This window comes from Chelmon rostratus, chromosome 18 (assembly GCF_017976325.1).
Source record: "Chelmon rostratus isolate fCheRos1 chromosome 18, fCheRos1.pri, whole genome shotgun sequence".
In the NCBI taxonomy this organism is placed as follows: domain Eukaryota; kingdom Metazoa; phylum Chordata; class Actinopteri; order Chaetodontiformes; family Chaetodontidae; genus Chelmon; species Chelmon rostratus.
In genome coordinates this window covers 16,073,357-16,096,979 of record NC_055675.1, presented here as the reverse complement: position 1 = coordinate 16,096,979, position 23,623 = coordinate 16,073,357, and the positions used below count along the sequence as shown (strand labels likewise).

The 23,623-nt window shown below is 40.6% G+C and overlaps 3 protein-coding genes across 3 annotated transcripts; 1 reads left to right on the top strand and 2 right to left on the bottom strand.

Moving 5' to 3' along the window:
* Positions 1-2,098: 2,098 nt before the first annotated feature.
* Positions 2,099-8,353, top strand: rd3 (retinal degeneration 3, GUCY2D regulator). Its single transcript, XM_041958884.1, has 3 exons — positions 2,099-2,234; positions 3,932-4,245; positions 7,146-8,353. Exons 2-3 carry the CDS (start codon positions 3,956-3,958, stop codon positions 7,510-7,512), a joined length of 657 nt encoding a protein of 218 aa, XP_041814818.1. The 5' UTR covers positions 2,099-2,234; positions 3,932-3,955; the 3' UTR covers positions 7,513-8,353.
* On the bottom strand, positions 8,244-13,008 carry si:ch211-22i13.2 (uncharacterized protein LOC553945 homolog). Its single transcript, XM_041958885.1, has 7 exons — positions 12,872-13,008; positions 12,446-12,518; positions 11,325-11,486; positions 11,049-11,110; positions 10,871-10,960; positions 9,627-9,716; positions 8,244-9,526 (listed from the first exon to the last, which is right to left on the bottom strand). Exons 1-7 carry the CDS (start codon positions 12,872-12,874, stop codon positions 9,476-9,478), a joined length of 531 nt encoding a protein of 176 aa, XP_041814819.1. The 5' UTR covers positions 12,875-13,008; the 3' UTR covers positions 8,244-9,475.
* A 1,272-nt stretch (positions 13,009-14,280) lies between these two features.
* On the bottom strand, positions 14,281-23,071 carry rhag (Rh associated glycoprotein). The gene is made up of 10 exons (XM_041958068.1): positions 22,774-23,071; positions 18,819-19,002; positions 18,553-18,703; positions 18,273-18,420; positions 17,812-17,978; positions 17,583-17,720; positions 16,881-16,999; positions 16,643-16,716; positions 16,416-16,489; positions 14,281-15,873 (listed from the first exon to the last, which is right to left on the bottom strand). Exons 1-10 carry the CDS (start codon positions 22,949-22,951, stop codon positions 15,799-15,801), a joined length of 1,308 nt encoding a protein of 435 aa, XP_041814002.1. The 5' UTR covers positions 22,952-23,071; the 3' UTR covers positions 14,281-15,798.
* Between the last annotated feature and the right edge of the window lie 552 nt (positions 23,072-23,623).

Sequence of the window (23,623 nt, the reverse complement as noted above, 5' to 3'; positions counted from 1 at the left end):
AGATTAAAAAGATGACACGCGGCCCTGAACGGGAGCAGGGTCGGGACTGTGCTGCTGTTCCCTCAGGTGCATTTTAACTCCCTGCCAAAGGAAGCAGTGGCGTCATGTAGCCCATGTATGTAAACCCAACCACAGACTGGACCTGTGGCTCTGTAATCAAGAGTAAACCCACCAAAAATGACCCTAGATTCCTTTCTGACATGAGCCGAGACAAAAGAAGTCAGATAAACAGCACTAGACTGACCAATGCTTCTTTCTAATTAGATATACATCATAAAAGGTTAATAAGGTGTAACTATATCTGAATGGTTAATGATTTTATTCAAACTTTTCATCTGAAGGGTCCTCATTATAAATTAAAGCGCTAGAAAAAGCTATAGCACGTTATGCTAGAAGAGGAGATACAGTGGCTGAATGAGGCAACCTGGTAACCTATAAAATGTCCTTATTAATATGTAAACCATTTATACAACAACTTTTAGATGCTCTTCAGAGGATGCTGCATTTGAAAGTGCAAAGAATTGCACAGGCTGTTGGAAAACAGCATCAATGAAAAGAGTTTTTTCTAACATTTATGCTTCAATCTCTGAAATTAAACATTTCTTAATGGTGTTTTTAGTTTGTCTTCGAGGCTGGAGGGTGTCTTGGTCATGTGCTACATAATTTACAGTATTTATGGTATTTTCAGTATATGCATGCATTATTTTATCTTTTTAACAGTTTGTTCCATTTACTTTTTACTGCCTTGTGAAGCACATGTTTTGTAAGTAAAATGTATTAGAATTATTATTATTATCATTATAACAGAAGGTTATGTTAACAAAACATGTGTGATAGTATGTATTTGTAGTAGAAGTATTTATCATTTGTTCATGTGTAACCCACAGCTACAGTATATATTAGCTGTGGCTTACTGTACTATTGGATTACTAGACTGTACTGCAGACCTTTATCACCGAAGATGTGATGCTACAGGTGTAAATAGCTAAAATAACGAAGGCTGGATTCCACTCGGCTGCTTCAGTTTTAGGGTCCTGATACTGCTGGTTCACTGTCACATTGTCAAGTGTTAAGGGGACACTTTTATAGAACAGAGCCCAGTTAATGCAATTAATAATGTCTTCTTTTAGACTGATTGAATGAATTAACCAGGTTTGCTGCTTCAACCACATTTAGATGAAATGACTTTAAATATTTTTTATTGTTTAGTACACATGGGATAAAGTGAAGCTCTTCAGAAATCTCTCTGTTGGATGCTGGTGTTTCTGCTCTGACTAAACAGAGTTCATAGTTCGGCCAGCATTTTATTTAGCAGCGTAACACTGAGGAGGAGGAGGACGGAGGAGGAGGGCAATGGTGGTGCTGTGGTGGAGGTGTGACGGGGATTTTAAGGTTACAGAGGATATGTGCAGAAGGAAACCGTCTGAGGTTAGCTGCTCACACCCACACACGCAGAATAAACCAACAAACCTTGATATCCTCCCACACAACGACTGCACATTCAATCTGGACTCTTTACCTCGCTGCCTCTCCATCATCTGCACTGCATCATCAACATTTCCTCCTGCAATTAGCACGCTCTCAACCCTCCTGTAATTCATGCACGACTGTTCCGGGACCAGTGAGACTCATTATCTGTGGGAAGTTAATTTGCACCGGCTGACCTCTTGCACATGTTGCACCTATCGCCGCTGTGCTGTGCACGGTGAGCCCACATTACACTAACCCCGTCCCCTTTGATACATCTCCCTCTTTCCATCTCACCGCACAACCCACTGTGTCCTCTTTATCTGCCTCTTCATCGCTCTCCAGCTCCCTTTCAGCTGATGGAGCTTATTGTGGACAAATAGGCTTAGGAGCATCACTATGGCAACGGCGAATCGTAAAAAGCTACATAAGCACTTCATCAGGGGCCGTGATCCAATGGCTCCCGCTGGAGATGGTGCCCCCAACCTCCGGCAACAAGTAAGGGCAGGCCAGGGAGGCTCCTGGGGAGGGAGGAGGGGAGAGAGAGGAGGAGATAATACTGTGGGACTGTGAGAGGACGGAGGAGCAGAGAGAGAGAGAGAGAATCTGTTTCTCCTCTCTCTGCTTTTCATTCAGCCAGACTTCTCTCTTCAGCATCCTGCAGACATCTGATCTCTGAGGACTTTCAAATTCTGCTTTTCACTGATTTTGTTTCTTGTGGAGTGCAAGAGAAATTTAAATAAGAAGAAGAAGAAGAAGAAGAAGAGGTAAGCAAAGGCTTCTTCTGTTAACTGTCCTATCTTAACAAATTGGACCAAATGGTCGTGGCCGCTGATGTGTTGTTTGTATCTGTTAAAAGCAGCCATGCCAGCGACAGCTATGTGTGGAAAATGTTGGTTGTAACAATGAGCAGCAGGGACGAGGAAGAAAGTTCAAGCCATCCACAAACCTATTTTTTGTTATTCATGGCCAATACGTCAATTTTGGAGGTCCCAAAAGCTGGTGAACATGAGAACAGCAATACAGCAATGAGTCGATCGACGGAAAATTAACCAGAAACTATACTGAAAAGTCATTTTTGAAGCAAAAGTGCTCAAAATCTGATAGTTACAGGTTCTCAAATGTGAGAATTTGCTGATTTTCTTGGTATTGTTTGATTATGAATTGAATATTTTGTGGTTTTGGACTGCTGGTCAGACTAAACAAGACACCTGAGGACATCATGTTATCATCATTCGGCTCTTATTTTATTGTTTTCTCATGTCTTATAGATGAAAATATTGAGAACGATGATTAGTCAGTCATTAAAGTAATCATTCTGTAAAATAATCTTCAAAGAAACGATATAATACATAGAATAAGTCACACACAGAGGCACTGGATGAGTCTTGGCTGGATGAGACTGACTCCATTTTGAAGGGTTGGTCCAGAGCGCTGCGACTAATCTCACTCTGTGGGTTTATTTTCCCAACACATGCTCATAATCTGACCTCCAGAGGCAAAACCAGCAAGGTTTCAAGGACAACTCCAGCACCTGAACACATTAACACAAGAGAGGACAGTTACAAAACTAAAAGGCAGCCTGATAAAAGAAGACAGTAAAGCAGAATGAGGAGATGACCCACAGCCTGTGGACTGCCGTAGTGTAAGCGAGATCACTCCTGGGGTTGCAACTACTCATTATATTCATCAGAGATTAATCTGAGCATTATTATTTTGATTAACATTAGCATTAAGTGACATCTTAAAATGCCTTGTTCTGTTTAACCAGCCGTCTAAAACCCAAAGATATCTGTTGCAGCCACTAATTGATTAATCATTTCGGATCTAAGAATGTAAATTGTTTTTCACTGTGATGGTGAAAAAACAAACTTTACTTTGAATTAATGACTCACAACACCGTCATCAGCCTCCTCTGTTCGATATTTGTCCTTTCATCACAAAAAACAATGCAAACAAAGGACTGACTATGTCTGTGGGAGTGGATATGACACCTGTAGAACAAAAGAGCCTCTTTTGGGACTCCAGATGTGGAAACAGTACGTGGTGGAACAGACTTCAGAGGATTTGGCATCATAAATATTCATTTTAATTAGACAGCCTTGAAACTCACTTAATCAACTGAACTATTCAATCAATTCAATGTTCACTAGCTTACTGCAACTCTGTATTGTTTTTTTTTTTCACTGGTCTCACATTCAAGATCTGCAGAGTACAAAGATTTCAATTACTGTACAACCGTTCCAATATGCCTCATTATGAATTCCTTACTTTTAATAAAAGCAGCAGATCTAATCTGCAGGCAGTGTGTGTTTTCCTGTAATTCTCCACACACGCACATGCACACACAGTCTTGTCAAAATCCAATCTGAAATCAATTAAACTGGGGAAACATCTCAAACTATTTGGTCACATCTACTCACTTCAGTGTAATGATTACATGTGATTACTCTTCACTCACCAGGGGGCTGTGAAGAAGGACAAGGCCATGGCCTCCTGGTTCAGCTGGAATGAGCCGTACTACCGGAGCCCCCGGCGGGACCCGGCCGACGTGGTCACTGACACCCTGATGCTTGAGCTCAGCTGGCAGCTGAAGGAGGCAGACAGGCAGCACAGGGAGAGGGAGAACGAGTACAGGCGGCTCAAGACCGGCGTGGACTACAGCTGGCTGGCCAACACGCCTCGCCCCTCTTACAGCATCAGCACTGGGGAGAAGCTGGGCCTGGAGGACCTCTGCTCCAAGGTGCCGCCGCCCTGCTGCGGCATGATCATACTCAAGTAAGGAGACGCAAAAGCTGATCATTACAGGGACTGAAGAGTAAAGTCAGAAATTAAGAACATTTACTTAATACAGTTTAAAGGACCAGTGTGTAGAATTTAGTGGCATCTAGTGGTGAGGGCGCAGATTGCAATTGTATACCCAAAGAGAATCTACGGTGGCTGCTAAAAACACAAAAACATGTGAAAGCCCGTGGGTAGAGCTAGGTTTGGTTTGTCCGCTCTGGGCTTCTGTAGAAACATGGTGGTGCAACCTAGCGGACTCTGTAGAAGAGGACCCGATACTTCTGTAGATATAAAGAGTTCATTCTAAGGCACCGACTGTACACGATTATACATTCATGAAAACATAATTATGGTTATTATATTGAATTTCTGCCAATAGATCCCCCTAAATCCATGGGCTTTTAAGGGACTTGCACTTTACTTGGGTATTCAAATCTTATGGTACTATACTTACTCCAGTTCATTTCAGAATTAAATACATATTTTTTTAACCTCACTTTATTTATTTTACAACTACAGTCAACTGCTTTTCAGTTTAAAATTTCGCAATTTACATAAACACGACTAAGAAACTACAACCATGCTAACATTAGCGGCTCCGTGATGCTGTACCTGTTAGCTTATCTAGTTCAACAGAGGTCGTAGCCCTAGCAGTGGTTTGAGCTAAATGCTAGCATCAGTATGATAACAAGGCCACAACATGGATGTATTATCATTATGTATTTAGCGTTCACAGATGACGATGCTGAAATGCTAATGTTCAGCAGGTGTAATGCGGGCACTTGATTGCATGTCCATAAAACCCGCCAAGGCTCTCTTCTAACTTTCTAGTTGTAATCTCCGCAGTCTAAAAATGTCTCCAGTGTTCGGTCCTTTTTGTTCTGCTATGACTCCTCGACTCGTTCGTGGACTCGCCTCTGTTGAGCTGTGCCATTTAGCCATTTAGCAACATGTAGGACTCATTAGAAATGTTCCTTAAAGGCCACTAAAACGAAGATATTGAATAAACAACAGTATTAGATCATTTTTCAAGAAGCCTTATCTAAACATATGAAACCAGCCACACGACATACTGTTGAGAAAAGCTCTGTTCCAAAGCTTTAGCTTCAGTTAATAGAGTCGTCAATGGGATTTTTGAATGTGGTTTGAACCTGGAAGTTCTGGTTCCAGCCAGGATCTCTTGATTTTATAGTTATGACCAAAAATCAGCATTTAACGGAAGAAGGTGGCTCAGGTCCACCCTGCCCTTTAAAGTCCATGAAAACCTGTTCTGATTTCACCACATGCTGCTGCCAGACAAAGCCTAAGCATCGTCCTTGGCAGGGACAGGGAGAGGCTTCGTCTGGGACACATGACTCTGTAAGTCTTTGATGTCTCCGTCCTTTAATCTGCAGCACAGACATCCTGAGCTTGTTCGAGCATCTGTTCACAGAGACCTGCTAAGGCCTCAGGTGCCTTGTTAGAGTTTGACAGTTTTTGGGAGGCACTTTGACTGGTGTTATTGTGAGTGAGCAGTGAGGTGCTAAATGCTAAGTGGAAGTCACACACACAACAGGGACCAACTGGAGCATGTTTGTATAATCTTAATTAGCTGCAGATGAGGAGTCCTCTGTTGTCAGATTTGCTGCGAAGTGTAATTACGCTTTCTCTGAACGGAAGTACATCTGGGGCCCAATAATAATAAAAAATCCACTTTCACTGAGAAAATTTGAATCAACTGTCCCAGTGATGGTTAAAATTTAAGGGTTGCACTACAATAAAATGACTGTGATGGCGAATGTGAACCAAACAACAGAATTTTTCCTCAGAGCTAACGTATGTGTGTGTGTGTGTGTGTGTGTCTAAGCAGAGGGAAGCAGGCCAATCATCTGTTAACTGGAAGCACTTACTGGGAAGCAGGTTCCCAGATAGACGTCTATTTAAAGGCTTGTCAAGGCCTCGCCACCTCTTGTTAGTGCAGCAGGAGGAGGAGTAATTGGGGGGGGGTTTGCGGGACTGTGCTGGTCACAAAGGTGGGGGGCCTGATGATTGTGATCCATGCTGATTCTCTTTTTCACTCAAAGGCCAGAATAAAAATCCTGCTTCAAATTCACAACACAACCCTTGTTTCCAGCCTTGAGGTTATTGTCACATTTCTGCTTTATATCTGCATTTGTTTTAGTCCTACACTTGTCCTTCATCATCTGTGTGTTAAAGATGCACTTTAACACGCAGATTTTTGTCTCATTCATGTTTGTAGGTAAGGATGGAGACATTTATTTTTTTTACTGTCTCGTGAACTGATTCTGATATTGAACTGGCTTTTGTGTCCATATTTTCAGTACCCGCGACCAAATCATTTTGCTTTAAAGTGGCTATAATCAATATTTTTATCCAATCATCAAATCACATATGACTGTGTAATATGAAATGGGTTACAACAAACTTGGGTAACAAACTTGCAGATAATTATCACCTGATGTAGGTTCCCTCAGCTCTATACAGAGCTTTTTAGCATCTTTCAGCTCACCACCACCAAGTTAGTGACTAACTGGTGAATATAGTGGAGCATGTAGCAGCTAAAGAGGAATATACTTCTCTCAGGAGATGGTGGAAACCAAACCAGAGCTAAAAGAGGAGTAAATACAGTATTTGAGTCTAAATGAGGGTTTGGTATATCATAAACAAAATGTCAAAGGTGCCAATATGTCAGTGTTCACACTTTGTTTCCACTGCCCCCAAGTGGTCAAAAATGTTATAGCAGCTTTAAAGAGTAACTGAACAAGAGGCTGGAAATAAATGTTTCACTGCCCTCTTGTTCCCCTCTGTCATCACAGTGATGGTGTGGTTGAGTGTGGTCAGACGTGTGCTCTGCTGCACCTGGTTACAGGTGTTCCGTGTTTTGTTCTGCACAGGTTCAGGGAGGCTATGCAGGCCAATGAGCCCGAGGCGCAGGAGGTGTCCAGCCTGTTTCGCTCCGTCCTCCTGGAGTCTCTGGATCAGCTGAAGGAGGAGCAGGAAGCCCAGCGGCTCGCCCGCCAGTGGAACAACAAACGTGCCATGAGCATGTCACTCATGAACTTCAGGTCCCGCATCAAGATCAACCCGTTTGGAAGCACGGTGGGCCTGACCTCCACTGTGGCCGAGGGGGCTGGGTTGAGTGACCTCAAAACCGTGTCAGAGGATGTGGAGAGAGGGATGGAGGGGGAGGAGAGGTTGCAGAGGGTGTGGAGCATGCCTGACTTCAGATACAAAGGAACCAACAGCAGTAAGGTTGTGTGATGCGGGGCGTTCATGGGACAGTGATGTTGGGACGATTCATTGGCACAGGTGCTGAACTCCTGGACCCTCTGCTGCAGTATGTCCACTTTGCACCAAGCGAGGAAGAATGAATCCCATAATCCTCCTCCTCTTTTCAGTATGAGACCAATCAGCATTTGAGCTATATCTTGCTTTATCTTCACACCTGCGAGGGCAACATCAGATGTTTTTTTTTCTCAGATCTCCTGTATCTTTTTTTGGTGCACTTTTTTGGGACTTGAAACAGTTTCAACCTTTTGAGATTATTGCCTCTTGATGCATCTTGTATTTTGTAGACATTGGCATCTAAGCACTGAGGGCTATTTACTGTAGCCTGTTAGGCATAATTTATGTAAATTAAAGGCTTTCTTGAAATTTTGCAGGAACAGATGAAATATTTTGGTGTTGTTCCATCTTACAACACAAAATGGTTGCGGAGGTAAATTATCTTTGATGGAGGAATTTTTGCATGACGTTTACAGATAAATGTTACTCATTTAGTCTTTAGACAAATGATAAGTAATAGCCAATGCTCACATAATGTCACTCAGAGGGTGACTCACGCTCTCCCTCTCCCGACTGCTCTTTGTTTTCTCTCGACAGCACACAAGGACTCAACACAATAACTCATCCAAGGTTAGCAAGCCAAGAGCTTTCCTTGTGCAACAAGCCAGCAAAAAATGACAGAGATGTTACCAGATTTCAAAGTAAAATCTTTCCAGCAGTTTATTGCTGTTTCTTTTCTGTTTGTCACACAGCAAAATTCAACAGTACACAACAGGTTTACTCCATCATCCATATAACGCTTTCAACTGGATTGATACTAGGGGATTAACTGTGATTGTATTTTATATTTCAATTTAATAAAAGACTGATGCTGAAAAATATTCATGACAGAATTTGGGGGAGTGAATGTAATGAATAAGACATACAGTTATCATCGAACAACACAATCAATTCTTATCATTTTAAACAAAATGTGCACATTAAAAACTGTATCAGTACACGTTGATAACACTGTGGTTTCCATAGCCGACATTTACTCTGGAAACACGATGGTCAGTTATCTACAAAAAAAAATGTATGGGGTAATCCTAAATGTAGTAAGGTTGACTAGAAGGTAAACGGGAACTTCAGCAATTTTACACCAAGTTTTGGGATGGAGGACTGCATATGTGAAGGAAGATGTATAAAGCCTTTTGTGGCCTCAGAGGGAGTTGTATGAAATCTGATCATTTGCGTCAAGTGATGTCACTGTAGTCAGAGCTGTCAGTCTGGGCTGCAGACCACACGTCTGAAAACAAAGCAAACCAAAAAAAAGTGGAGGTGTGGAGTTAGAACTAAGTGAGTTAATCAGACCTCTGTAGCCCTCTCCTTCTCTCAGCTCGAGGCTAGCGGCTTACTAACTCGCATAAGAGACCTAAATCTCCAGCTGAATTGTGTAGGTGCCTGGTTTGAACAAGGAAGAAGAATGTGGAATAAAAACAAAAGACAATATCACTGGTCCAGCTGATTCAGTCTGTGGGGCGACAATATGTTCAAACCATAAGCAAAATTAAGAAGCTGGTCGCGGGCAGTTATCCCCATTCAATGCTTTGACTGATGCTCGCTAATTACAGTTTTCACCTTCACCTGATCTAGCTGGCCACAAATACTTTTAGATGTCACTGTTCAACATAAACACTTCTCATACAACAAAGCTATCAGGCTAAGCTAAAGAATTGGCCGCCCCAGCAGCACTATGGACGCATCTCACTCTGTTGCATGAGATGCTGCTCCTTCACTCTATCTGGCTCTGTGCGTCCCCTGTGCATCGATGCAAGTCGTATTTATCCCTTTCTCAGAAAACCCTTCATTTTTGTTCTCCTGGAAGGCTAAGTTGTCGTTTCCTGAGTTCTGCCGACGTGTCCAAGCCTTAGCATCACTACTGGTGTCCACAGTGTCATCACAGGGTAGAGTTCAAGAACTCAAGAAGTTCTGCACGATTTTTATCCCGCTGTAGAAAAAAAGGCACATGTGAGCGAAGGTAAATTATCCATTCACAAACTACAACTGCACACTTGGTTGCCCATTTGACACCAAAACAGTGACACTACCTGTTTGTCTTTCTTGGACTTCTTTACTTTCATCTTTATCTTCTTCCCTGAAATCATGCTATACTTGCCTTTCTTCCGGTCCTTCAAGTACTGAAAGAAAAACAAAAGGAAGTTTGAGGGTATAACAAAAGGAAAAAAATGAAGCTGACCTATAAAATTACATGATTAGCCTGTGATTACAAGTGTAACTTACAAGAATCAATATGGGCAAACAGGGAACAAAAGAATTACTGAGATCTCGAAGTTTCTGCATTTATGTGGCACACAAAAACCAATCAACTGTAGCATGCATTTCACACTAATACATGTTTGGGCTGGCAAAAACTTCCAAAAATGTGCAAAATTTATTAGCATCAACAAGCATCTACAACCCTGATTCCAAAAAAGTTGGGATGCTGTGTAAAACGTAAATAAACACAAGAATGCACTTATTTGCAAACTGTGACAACAGTTCTCCGAAGTGTCCCTCAGTCCATGTAGTAACATCCTTTATACAGTCATGTGTTCCCAAAGTGGTGAACCTTGCTTGTGAACGACTGAGCCTTTCCAGGATGCTCCTTTCATACCCAAACATGATACTATCACCTGTTACCAATCAACCTGTTTACCTGTGGAATGATCCAAACAGGTGTTTTTGGAGCATTCCACATCTTTCCCAGTCTTTTGTTGCTCCTGTCCCAACTTGTTTATAGATAGATAGATAGATAGATATACTTTATTTATCCCAAGCTGGGAAATTGCAGTGCAGCAGCAGCAGCATGACACACAGTGAAATAAGTGAAAAATTCTGAAATAAGACTATAAAGCGCAAACTATACATAATAAAATATCAAAATAGCGAGCAGTAAAAAGAATATATACATAATAATAAAAAAAGAACGAACGGACAAATAAACGAAAACTTAAAAAACACGACGGGAGATGCTGCTACAGGCTGCCCCCTGGGACGGCGCCAAAAGCCAATATGATTGAAACGTGTTTGCTGCATCAAATTCAGAATAAGCAGATATTTACAAAAATCAATGAAGTTGATGAGGTCAAGCATTTTAATCTATTGTCTTTGCACTGTTGATTAGATGTCAAAAAGGATTTGCAAGTTATTGCTTTCTGTCTGTGATTTATGTTTTACACAGTGTCCCAACTTCTTCAGAATCTGGATTGTAGAATATGTGCACATTTATTTTTGACATTTGTATTTTTGGTCAAAGAAATTTTTGTCTAATGGGACCTTAATGGGCAGTTACCTTAGAGATCTGTACAGGTCCCGAGTTTTCTCCTCCTCCTTTTGCTTTCTTGTCTTTTTTACGTTTATGCCGCTTCTCTTTCTTCCCTTTCTGCAAAAATAATTTGGACTTTCAGTGAGTGACTTCAAATTAAGTTCCTTCAAATTGTAAACACAAGAGATAAAATGCACAAGATTACTTTTTTGTGTTGTTTCTCCTTTTTCCTTTTCTTAGACTGCTTTCTGGATTTACTCCGGGAGTCTAAAAAAAACACAATGAATCAATTTATGAATATCGGTGCTGTTGTGGTGATAAAAATAGACCTACATGTGGATTTAAAAAGCACTTTGTACGAAAATTAATAAAAAGGCAATTTTGCTCAGAAAATCTGTTAAAAATGTATTTTATGAGAAATTTAACTGACCACAAAAGATTTTTTTCAGCCAGTGATTCCAGATGTTAAACATACACCTACCGCTACTGCTTGAGCTACTCCGACTGCGGCTGGATGAGCGTGATGAACGTGACGAAGAAGAGGACGAAGAAGATGAAGATGATGACGATGACGACGATGAACTGGAAGAGGATGACGAGGAAGATCTACTACGGCTGCGTTTCCGCTTCCTTTTTTCTCGTCCTGAATAAACACAAGACAGAAAAACAACGATAAGCCTTGTTTTGTAACTGCACAGAACGTAACACTCGGGTCTTATTAAGAGTAAGAAATTAAAACCAACCATCAAAAAATCGTTACGAACTGCTTCATCTGCTGTTTTGGTAAGCAACAACTCAACTATTCAGGAATTCTACTTTAAACCAAACCAATTAATAAAAATTCTCCTTTCTTCCTTCCATTAATAAATATAAAAATACAACTTTTAAACCAGGCTGGAGAGTGGTATGTGGAAAAAATATATACATATATTAGAAGAAGAATAAAAGAATAAAACACTCCCAGGAGAAAAAGAAAAACAGGAACGCTTGACAACAACACCAATATATAGTACTACCATTCATAAATTAGCCAGCAGCACAAGTTGTAAACTTGCTGTAAACTTGCCTTTTTGGCTGTCAGGTCTACTGACAGTGGTGATTGAGTTCACTCAGATATACCTCTCAGTACTATTTATTTTCATGTATTTGCATTTAGTAAAGAGGTAAGTAAAAACAGTCCAGTCCAGATAACTATAAATCAGTTTGTTGTGGCCAGTACAAATACAATATCAATATAAATGACATTATTCTTGCATTTTTTTTAAATGTCAAGAGGCCACTAAAAGGCATTTTTTGTTCAAGGCTAACATTTTAAACTGACTGACAAAAATAAAAATGTTCAGTTTACAATTATCACTGACAAAGAAAAGCAACAAATCCTCTCATTTGAGAAGCTGAAGATCGTTTCAGCTCTACAAGCACTTAAGGCTTGAATGTGGTTTACAGTCTAGAATTATCTGGTGTGCAGTCTAAAAACAGATAATCCTTAAAACGGTATTGATAATAAGAAGAACAACGGCAAAACAGTGCATGTGTCTATCCATGAGTCGAGTGTTTGATGTGAGGTGAGTTGCATGTGTCTGCTTTATAAGCTGGTCTTGCCTCTGCTCCTTGACCTCTTCCTCTCATCTGTTCTGGAGCTGGTGCTGGACACTCTGGACTCCGCTTTCGTTGACTATGAACAAAGACACATATTTAGGCCAAATGTATTTGTGTGTGACTACGTCCTGGCTGAGACAGGAAAGAGTTTTTCATTGAAATCGGATGCGTTCCAGGACGAAGGCTAATAAGGCTGAGAAATTACCACACGGCAAAGTTCCACCTAACCTTTTAAAACATGTAACAAAATGCCTTTAATCGTAGTTGTTTAGAAACGGCTGGTTGAACACTCAGAGAAATACTGACGCTTATGTTCCCTGTCCTTTGGTGCTTAACGTTACCAGGGCTACGTTTACGAAGCTAAAGCTAAAATGCGCTTAAAGCTATCAAGTTTTCTAATGCTAATAAAAGAAGACATTCTGTACTCACCATGGCGACAGCTGAATGCAGTTAATATATCATATATATAGTGGCACAACAACAGCTGAAAAAACGTTAAAATATATATCTAGTTGCAGTTATGTCTCGTAAATTAGCATTAGACAACACTCTTGCGAGACATTTTGTATCCCATGATGCATCGGTGCTAGGCAGGTTCCAAAGAACAGAGCGAAAACGGCCGGCAGAGAACACAGCGCCGCCCACTGCTAAATGACAGAAATAACATTGTCTGCTGTTTGTGTGGTGTAACCACAACGTTTTCAAACAAGTAAGTTACGACTCTAAACTAAAACATACGCAATTCATGTAATTTCTGCTTAGCTGCCTATAAGTAAACCACGGTGGAAGAAGTTGGAGGAGTTGCCACGTTTCTTCACTTTCGACAATATAGTTATAATGAGTTACGTTAAAGGGGCCCAGATAATTAACGTTACGCACACCTAGCTGGAATTAAAGCATGCTGACACAGCAGCACTGCAATAAATAGTAATCGTAAATGTTATGATGTTCAGAATTTGTTAAATTTGCTTCAGATAGATTTGACTGAACTTCATGGTCAATTTGTAGGTGTGTTTCTAATGTCTACCCTTTAAAATACCCCATTAAAATAAAGGGGCTGGGTTATGCAGCTGGGTGCTTTGAGCTAAAAGCTAACTTCAGAATGCTAATCACGTTTACAAGTAGCTAATATTTACCTTGGCAGCCATCTTAGTTTAGTGTGTTAGCATGCTACATTTGCTAATTAGTAGAGCATACTGAAAGTATTGAAAGTGGGATCATGCTATATTGACCAATATCAGTTTTTAAAATTCAGACAGATAGCATGTTAAACGGTGGGAAATTTTACAGTTGAAACCTAGCTTGTTCTTGCTTTCTGGTGAACACATTATGTCATGGTGATCTAAATTCCCTCAAACATATCTGTCTAGTTATTAGTTATACATATATGCTGATAACAATATATCTGTGATAAACTCTTGATCCGTACTAAATCATGCCATACACGAAGCTGATGCTTCAGGGTATGTCATTTGTTTTGCAGATATTTGCTCCTAAATGAAACAATGGGACAAATTTGAAATTCTTCCTGCTGGTGGCACTAGAGGAAAAGGGATCACCAATTACTGCAATTCATCCTGAGGGTGGTCTGAATGTCTGCACATGCCATGCATTTCATGGCAATCCAGTCAATAGTTGTTGAGATATTTCCTTCAAAACCACAAATGTTAACCCGCCCTGTTGCTAGATCAAAAGTCAGGGACTCACCATTGTTTATCATGAATATCCATTGATGTAATGCGAGCATTCATCATTTACCTCAAACTAATCATGCTAAGTTACAGTGATATTATTTCTCACTGCAAGAGTACTACAATAAAAACACAGATAAACACTGGTATTGTACAAAACATATTTATTATGACAGTATTAGTATATTATACAAATATGAGCACATGCCCACTGTATAAAAATACAAAATATTGATGTTTTTCAGTGTTCTGGGCATCATAAGTCATTCGACAAATCAAAATATCATTGATTAACACTAGTGTGTGTGTAGTCAGTTTAATCTATCCCTGCAGTCCTGTGTTTTGATGTTTAACACCCCAAACACCTGCACTTCAGCACTCCAACACCGTGCATCTTAAAAAGATACTGAGAAGCAAGAAATGGCTGCTCTCTAATCCCATAATATACGCAGCAGGTTTGTTGCAGGTGTGATGGTTCAAAAGTCAGAATGAAAAAGAATCCAACAGTAACTCACCAATAGAGAAAACAGGTTAAAAAAAGTTAATTCTAATTTAAAAAAAGTGAGTTTATTATAACATTTCCACCTCATATAAATGTTGCCATTTCCTATTTTTTGGTTTGCAAGTTCCTGTTGAATTCTTTTAAGATATCTGAAAAATATTCAGTACCAGATGCTGTTTTTTAACCCTGCAGGGCCTTGATAAAACTGACCATGTCAATCCATCTAAAAGCTAAACTGTATGTACATGTTAGAATACACTGGATGAAAGTAGAAAACACACAAAAAAAGAACTTCTGCCTGTCTTGTGACAGCCAATCGAATGCTCATTGCTCGGCTCTGAATGCATTCCTCATTGCGTTAAAGAAATTATACAGCTGCCCTCAGACAGACAGAAAATGATTGCAAGCAGCGGAAGATAAGTGACGTGAAGGTTCATTAGTTACAACATATCATGCGACTATCCCTGCCCATGTCAGAGCCTCGCTGCTGGCTTCACACAGTCCGACTCTGACTCCTTGCAGAAGGACTGGGCTCCAGTGAGGTGGCGTGAAGCAACAGATCAAAGAGGGTTTCACTCCTCTCTTTGAAGCAGGCCTCAGCAGACATACATATGGAATTATAAAAGAATGTATGAAGGAAAATACATGCTATACTAATATCTTAAAACATGCTTTTATTCTTTTTTTTTAGTATAAAAATGAAATGAAGAAAAAAGCTTATGGAGATAGTGGTGTATCAGCAGTGAAGCTATGGACGCTGGTAGAAATCATTGATTACATTTAATGTAATTGCTAATCACAATTTTTCGGTATATTAAAAAAAAATCCCTGAAAGTCACTGTTCTCCTTTCAAAAGTGTAAATGGGATGAACCAAATCTTTATACTAGAATAAAAATGTTGTACATTTTTGGAGTCTCTGCTGTTTAAACCTTTCACTGCCCTTTCTAATTACAAATTACACTGCGTCGATATCTTTGCTCACTAAAAAGTTTCAAAATTGAATAAGCAGTTTGGTGTTGATGAGTAGAGGTAATCGTCTAGTTTTTTAAAAAAGAAGAAAAAAAATCACATTAATAGAACTGGAAAATTGATACCCGCGGACATAGTGTGGCTGATTCGTGATCCTTCTTCATTTCCAGCTCAGTGGACGGTGGGCAGATATTTAAACCTCTGCTTTGTTCTTTGAGTGATCGGCGTGAGCCAAGCTCTCCTCATTCTCCTCCTCCTCCTCAGGGACCTGGAAAACACACAATCCAAATAATTTGTCTGTAGCATAATGAAAGAGACCTAAATAAGACATGGGTGTAATTGATATGGACATCAGTTATTGGCTGATATGTTTTAGCAGCGGAGTTTACCAGCAGAGGAACAACAAGGAGTGTCAGAGAACTCTTTTCTATGAGGGGAAGCCTGAAAAGTCTTGATTGTAATGATGTGGTGGACATGAGATTTTTTTTTTTTTTCCCAGGATAGCAAAGGCATGACCCGCCCTGCTCTGCCTCTGATTGGCTTACCCTGATATCCTTACCTTAACCATACCCAGTTTCACTTCTCATGCCCACCTAATCTAACCAACCAAACCAATGAAGGCAACAAGTACTAGCCAATCAGAGTTGGAGTGGTTCATGACTTAGCCACCCTGGGAAAAAAATTGGCAGTGAACCACACCCATCCAATAATATCCCAAAACCACTAATTTAATAACTTAAAAAAATATTTGGCTACTGCATCTATCACATGAAACTAGATGTAATATTTATGAGGAATGGGATTTCTCACCTCCCAGTAAATAGAGTCGTCGAAGCAGTTCTGGTCCGGAGGCTGTCCCCAGATCGGCAACTTCATTATTAAACCTTGAACAGGAAAATGAATTGTTTGATCAGTCAGGTGTTGCCTTTTTGTCAAATCACGAGAACCCTGGCTTCTCCGGTGACTGACGGACGCCGTGCTCATGAATTTAACTGTCATGTGCCGCATTTGCGATCTCATTTTTCACCTCCACCCACCTGTAACAGCACCTCCAACCAAAGCGAACCCGAGGGATGAAGCCAAGGCAGCAGCTTGCATGGTAGCACTACCCCTGCAGAGGAGGAGGAGGAGGAGGGAAGACATGAATGTGAGAACTGATATGTAACTTAGCATGAAATTACGTCAAAGCTACAGTACAGTTATGTGTGTGTATTTGTATATATTTATTATATGTGTATGTACAGTGAGATTTGTGGTGAGTAAAATGGCTCTTACTCTTTTTTCCCCAAAGCCACAGCTACAATACCAGCCAACCCGCCCAGGATGCCAGGCATGCCATGCAGATTGTGGACTCCGCAGGTATCCTGGATGCCCAGGTTAGATGCCAGGATGGGCTACAGAGAAGAAGAAAAAAAGGCCTCATGTTGCAACCAAAGGAGAGTCTTTTAAAAGGTGAAACATGCATTTGGATTTTTAAAAAAATTGGCAATGGGATTCAGTCTTTATTTATAATGATCTATGTATATGTAAGACATTTCTTGTAAAATATCAAGTGACTTGCAACTTGATTAGTCTGCTGATTATTTTCTTGATTAATCGTTTGATGGAAAAAAAAAATGTGAGCAAAGTGTAGAAAATGCCTGTGCATCCTGTGATGTTTTCAAGTGTTCTCGTTTTGTCTGACCAATAGTCCAAAACCCAAAGAGATTCCATTTATTGTCACAGGAAAGTGAAAAACCAAGAAAATATTTGCATTTGAGAAGCTGAAAATGGGTATTTTTAAAAAACATTTTTGCTGAAAAATTACTTAAACAATTAAAATCCATTATTAAAACTGTTGCAGATACTCTGACAACAGACTAATCTGTTGACTAATTGTTCATACATTATGAAAACTTTTTCAATAACTCTAATTTAAAAATCACCATTGATGTTTTGTTTTTAGATTTTACACCTTTGCTTTGACTCTGAACTCACACTTAGGTACTTGAAGCCAACGGTAGAGATGATGCCAGCCAGGAATCCAATCAGCATTGCCCCAAATGGCCCGATGTTCATATCAGCACATGTTCCCACAGCAACTCCACCAGCCAAGGTGGCATTCTGAATGTGCACCTGTAGTGTACACAAAAGCAAGTATATAAGTGAATTAGCTTTTTAAATTCTTCGGAGCTTTATCGAGGATATTAAAGGAAAGTTGTCTGACCATGTCCAGTTTTCCTCTGTGCTCCACGAGGCTGGAGATGGCGTAGGCAGAGAGCACACAGGCAGCCAGGGAGAGGTAGGTGTTGATCACTGCTGTGAGCTGAGTGTAGCCCGGATCAGCGATGGCCGAGTTAAAACTGGGCCAGAACATCCACAGGAAGACAGTTCCTGTAGTGATGAAGACAATCGTATCAACTCTTTTGAAAAGCTGCCAGTTAAATACTTGAAGTTTTAAGTTTTCACATGCTTTTTTGAACAGGATTGATACACAGATGAGGCGTCTAACACTTTGTCACTTTACATGCTGCAAGGGTATTTGTCTCCACTAGGTGGCACGTATCTGTTAATACATGTGTAGGAGGCCAGTGATGAACCAGTGAAGGCAAACTACAGCCAAATGAAACACAGTACTGTCTTAAACACTAATATATTACACTAGTTTTAAGTGTAGCTGGCTCTCACCAATCATAGCGAACAGATCAGAGTGATAAACAGATCCGTCATTCTCATGTCCGTTTCTTAGACCTGGTCGGTAAAGTACCCGAGCCACTGCCAGGCCAAAGTAGGCTCCATAAGCATGGATGATCATGGATGCTCCAACATCATTAGCCTGTGAAAGAAAAGGTGATGCAGGCCCATAACAGTACAGTCAGTCCATGTGGGTTTTTTTTTTAAAAAAAGGGTAATCGCAGTGCATACTCATGGAGTTTATCAACACATGCATGTGTCATGGTGTGCTTACGTTGAGGAATGTGACCACCAGATGTTCATTGATGGAGAAGATGGTGATCTCCAGTATGGTCATGATGAGGAGCTGCACAGGGCTGGTTTTACCCAGGATGGCCCCGAAGGAGATCAGGACTGTAGCTGTGCTGAAGTCTGCGTTGATTATTCTGCAGGACAGGCAAGAAAACACGTCTTTAGGAAAACAGAAGACACTCAGCAGCATCTTGCAGAGATGTTTATTGGGGGGAGGGTCACCACCACAAGCAGAAAAAACGTTCATACTTAAAGATGTTGATTTTGATCTTGCCATCCTCCAGATGCCAGATGCCCTGCATGAGGAGGCCCCACTGCAGGCCGAAGGCAGCCAGGAGTAAGTTGACGCCCACGCTGCTGAACCCGTATCTCTTCAGGAAGGTCATCAGGAACCCAAAGCCGATGAAGATCATGACGTGGACATCCTGAAACACTGGAGGAATGCGGAGGGAGGTCAGTTCTGCTGATGATTCAATGACAGGGCCTTGCTTTGTTGTGAGAGTTTAACCTCAGCTAAATGTGGACATGAAATTGAATCAGATGAAACACTCCATGGTGCGCTGCCTTCAATTAGAACTGAGCTCCTTGCCACGACTTTGCCGTTCATGGTGGTATTCTTTTGACTTTGTAGTTGAGATGATTTATCGAGCAGTTTCTTGCCTTCACACAACTCATTTCCACGGGGGCTGCACTGTCAGCCGTGACCTGTTAACTGTTAAAGCAATTCAATCACGCTATGAATGGGATTCTTGGAACATGCTGCTGCTGTTCCCTTTGAGTTGTTGGCCTTGTGCTGTTTCTATTAAATGCATATGATCTTAATAAGTTTAAACTTATGAGCGTCAGGGGAGGGGATCTTTAGCACAACTTTATCTATTAGTCTCAGTTGATAGTCAGACAAAGGCTGCAGGGTTTGGAATTTAAAACATTGTTTGGGGGGCTTTGAAACAAGTCAATGACACATACTCAAAGTAGAAAACAGGATTAAAATTTTTACAAAAAATGATCAACCCATACCCACTTTCCTCAAGACGCCGGACCTTAAAGTGAAGATTCTCTATAAATCTGGGTCCATGCCAGGTAATTTTGGGGGAGGTTTGTATATAACTGTGCGGTAAATCATCATTGTGACGGGAAGCGGGATTCCTGCTTCCCAAAAGCCTGTAAGCTCGATATGATGAGCCTCATGTGGAAAACACATCTAGGTGGAGGTGTGCGCCGACTGAGAAACAATGTGCCTCATTTCCTCAGTCTGTAATGAGCATGAACGTAGCCACTATTGTCTAGACAGGACACCCCTTTTTTCGTCTTTGAAAAGGGAGGCATTTACTGCTGCTCTGCAGTCATAAAGGAACAGTTTGACATTTTTTAGATGAGAGTTAGATAAGAGTTAGATAAGATCTGATGTCTGTGCGTTAATATGAAGCTACCACCAACAGATGGTTAGCATAGCACAAAGGCTGGAAACGGGGAAATAGCTAGCCTTGCTCTGTCTGAAGGTAAAAAAAGTGCTAACATGCTGTATGTGTACTTTTAACATATCTCATTTTGACTAATTCCTCAAGTCTTGTAGTCACCATGAAGTTGCCAGGCAACCAGCAGGAGACTACATGAACAGCCAAGTAACCCCCACAACATGTCAACTTTATACTTAAAGCAAACAAGACATGACCTGTTAATTAGTGAGCTTTAGAGGGTCTGGAAAACAGATTTTGTTAGCTAAGGACCCAGCCAGGATAGTTGTTTCCCCCCTGATTCCTGTCTTTGTGCTAAGCTAAGATAACCAGCTGCTGGCTTTAGCTTTATACTGTATTTACTCTAAAGATAAAGCACACATGCTAAATTTCAACTAATCAAACATGGAACTACTTCAAGTTTGTCTGCTTCAGGCTACATTTCCATACAACACAGAAAATAATGCTAGCCCTGGTTTAAAATGCAGCATCTTTAGAATGACGACAGTAATGAGGGAGATTTAACTCATCCGCGCTTATTTTCCATATGCAGAATATTGCTTTTAGTGTGGATGACCGATGTCAGTATTAATAGATTATTGTTTCAATTCAGTTGAAGTACCCTGGTTTACACTGATAAAAAGAATGAGTGTACCCTCATTTCTTGTGCACACAACAGTTAGTAGGCATAATGTTGTGATTCCACAAGGAAAAAAAAACATGAAAGTTGTGTTGATGGTCATCTTGAAAAATCCCTACGTGTCCTCGTAATGCTGCATCACACGTGGTTAGCATTTTCAGCGCAGAGCACCGATATCGGCAGCAGCGAGTCCAGGTGGAAAATATCTGACTTGTTTTTGAAGAAAAACTTTAAGTTAGAAAGCTTGCACTTTGACCCCCCTCCCATTCACAGCTGGGTGATTCAGACCTGCTTTCCTCGTAGTAGGGGCTTCTCATGAGCAGTAGTTTGAGGATGGGGAGGAGGTGAAGTTGGAAAGCTGCCACAGTGACTGGCACCACGCCCAGATGTTAGGTAATCTTCAGGAGAATTGGGTGAGCCAATACAATAGAGGGAATCCCCTCAGGACCTGCTGCAGTGCGGGAGTGATGCCAGTGCAAAAAGATAAATTATGATTTCATTTTTTTTAAATGCTGGAGCAAATGTCCATGCCTTTGATGTTTTCTCTCTGAAAATCAACTCCTCATTTAGATAAAATTACTTTCCAAGAGTCTTAATTAGAAACGTGTGCAGAGTTTCTTCATACCATACAGCAAGAATTTGTTTCTGTCTGTACACTACTTTAAAATGTAACTGATTTGCTCCATGATGATAAATCCGTGATAACTTTTGCTCCAGTCCGCATTTTTCTGCTTATTTGTCTTTCTTTGAAACTATAATTACAGATGTCTGGTATGCGTTGGTTAGCGGTTCTCTCTGCATGCAACCGCAAGACTTCACGTTATGCAATGGTATTTTGAATGGTCATGGTTCATATAGCTCATTCAGCATCATAAAATAAGATCTCATAATGGCAATTTTTGATTGTCGGCACGTGCAGGTAAATCTTTTTTTTTGTGGGGAAAACCATATTAGGTGCAAATTATTATTCCCAGCAGAGTATCTTTATGTCTTCAAACATGTCTGGAGAAGCTCTTTACATTTTAACTCATAAACAAAATGATGAAAAGTAAAGAAGAAACCAAAAAAATGACAGAAATGCTAAAGTAGACTATGTTTTCAGACAGTATTTCTCACAAAAAACGTCTCATCTGAAGTAGAAGATCTGCTCAGCCTTAATGCAGACCATTGAGCAAATCTCAAAGGGCCACACCTGCCCCACCCATGATCAGGCATTCATACAGTGATCTCTAAATGGCAGTTTATAGTTGCAGCTTTCTTTATGCAGATAAGGGGTCCAGCTGAAAGACACCCCTCAACTGTAAAAACTGCTGTATGCTCACTCAGTACTATAGTTCAAACAAAAACACGTAAAAATGACGCTTTTAATGCTGCACAAATTCAAACATAATTTTTTTCTGCTCCATCTACCATCTGGCTTTGTTGTTTTATTATTTATGCGTTTGAGACCATTTATTGAAATCACGTGTGACCTCCACTGTATGAGACCTGACACTGTTCCCTGCAGGATCCTCCCGACTCCTCAGCCGCATGTGTATGAATAGACTTTGTGACGGGTGAGAATGCGACCCTGTGACTCCTCTTATTGCATTCAGCAGACCTGCTCTGGAAACAACAACTGAATTCTTCTATTTCTGTTCGCAATAATTAGAAAATTACACCCCTTAAAATGGATTTCACATTATTCCAATGAAGGAAGGCAGCCTTTTTCAGTTCACTCAACACTTCAAAGTTCAACACTAGAGAACAAAGCTTCTTTTTGATTTTTTTTGAAGATTTGTTGATTTATTCCTTTTTAGAATAGAAATAAGTTTAATTTCAGCATTTTGCTAAACACCTCTAAATCAGACTATTTTGACATATCCTACTGAGTCAGCAGAACAAGGATCTTGGCTCCATTAGTTGTCACATAGCTTTGATCAATGTTTGAAGGATGAATTTTCATTAATTAACAAAAAGGTTAACCTCACAGCAAAGTTAATGTGTCAAGAGAGTTAGATAAAAACTTTGTAATCCCTATTTTTTAAGATGTTCAATAGTGGTCTAGTGATCAAACATTGAGGCATCCATGGCAGAGCATCCCTCAGCGAGCAGCCACAGGTAGACTTACTGGGGTAGAGATTCATGGGCTCCTCTGGATGGTGAGTCTCATTGGAGTGCGTGTCATGCCCATGACCTTTCCCGTCATCATAGGTCACAAACACAGCAAACAGGATGATGGTGATAATCTCCAAGACCAAGGCCAAGATGGGGAACTTCAACCTCATGTTGGTGGCGTACGCAGGCATCCTGAGTCCAACTCTGGTTATCTCTCACAGTCTGACACACACACACACACAGACTCACTAACTCTGCCTGTCTGTCCCTCCTTATCTGTCTTTTTTAGGGGTTGTGCTGTGTGAAGGGAGGGAAGAAAGTGGTGTCTGGTTTTAAACTGATGCAGGTTTCATGGTGACCAATGACAGGGCAGAAGACCGGGGGCCGGGGTGGTTAACACCCCCCTCGTGCACTTTGCTCACGGGGATGGGTTTCCTTTCTGGATGTCGGAGGGGACAAAGCAAAACACCAACATGAAGACATTCAGCCAGCGAGCGGACATTGGAGAATTACTTAATGACTGCTTCTTCCCACTCATTTTTCACTGTCAGAGTTATGTTTGTTGACATGTTCAGACTGGTGCATTTCTTTCACGTCTTAATTCTTTGAAAATTAAAACTAAAAAAGAAATGTCTCTGCACAGAGATGTTGCTGTTTAGAACTGTAGTTTGCTCAAGAAAGTATGAAGTAGCTTTCATATAATTTTAGGTTCCTCTTTTATCCGCTCTACTGAACACTGTTCCTCTTTCTTAGTGCAGATGACCGTATACATGGTTCCCTTTATATTAAAGATTTTGCAGTTTTTTTTCACTGATGCACCTGACAACAACTAGACCACCCTAGATAACGACAACAACAACAAC

Bases quoted from the DNA above. Each gene is read 5' to 3' on its own strand.
- si:ch211-22i13.2 (XM_041958885.1), bottom strand. The intron at 11,487-12,445 runs GCAAGACCAGCT...GTGTTTATTCAG, and splicing joins GAAGAGGTCAAGGAGCAGAG to GACGAGAAAAAAGGAAGCGG. The intron at 10,961-11,048 runs GTAATCTTGTGC...TTATTTTTGCAG, and splicing joins AGGAGAAACAACACAAAAAA to AAAGGGAAGAAAGAGAAGCG.
- rd3 (XM_041958884.1), top strand. From the start codon at position 3,956: ATGGCCTCCTGGTTCAGCTGGAATGAGCCGTACTACCGGAGCCCCCGG. The intron at 4,246-7,145 runs GTAAGGAGACGC...TGTTCTGCACAG, and splicing joins TGCGGCATGATCATACTCAA to GTTCAGGGAGGCTATGCAGG.
- rhag (XM_041958068.1), bottom strand. From the start codon at position 22,951: ATGCCTGCGTACGCCACCAACATGAGGTTGAAGTTCCCCATCTTGGCC. The intron at 19,003-22,773 runs GTAAGTCTACCT...GCATTCCTCCAG, and splicing joins GCCCATGAATCTCTACCCCA to TGTTTCAGGATGTCCACGTC. The intron at 17,000-17,582 runs GTGAGTTCAGAG...TCTTCTCTGTAG, and splicing joins TTGGCTTCAAGTACCTAAGT to CCCATCCTGGCATCTAACCT.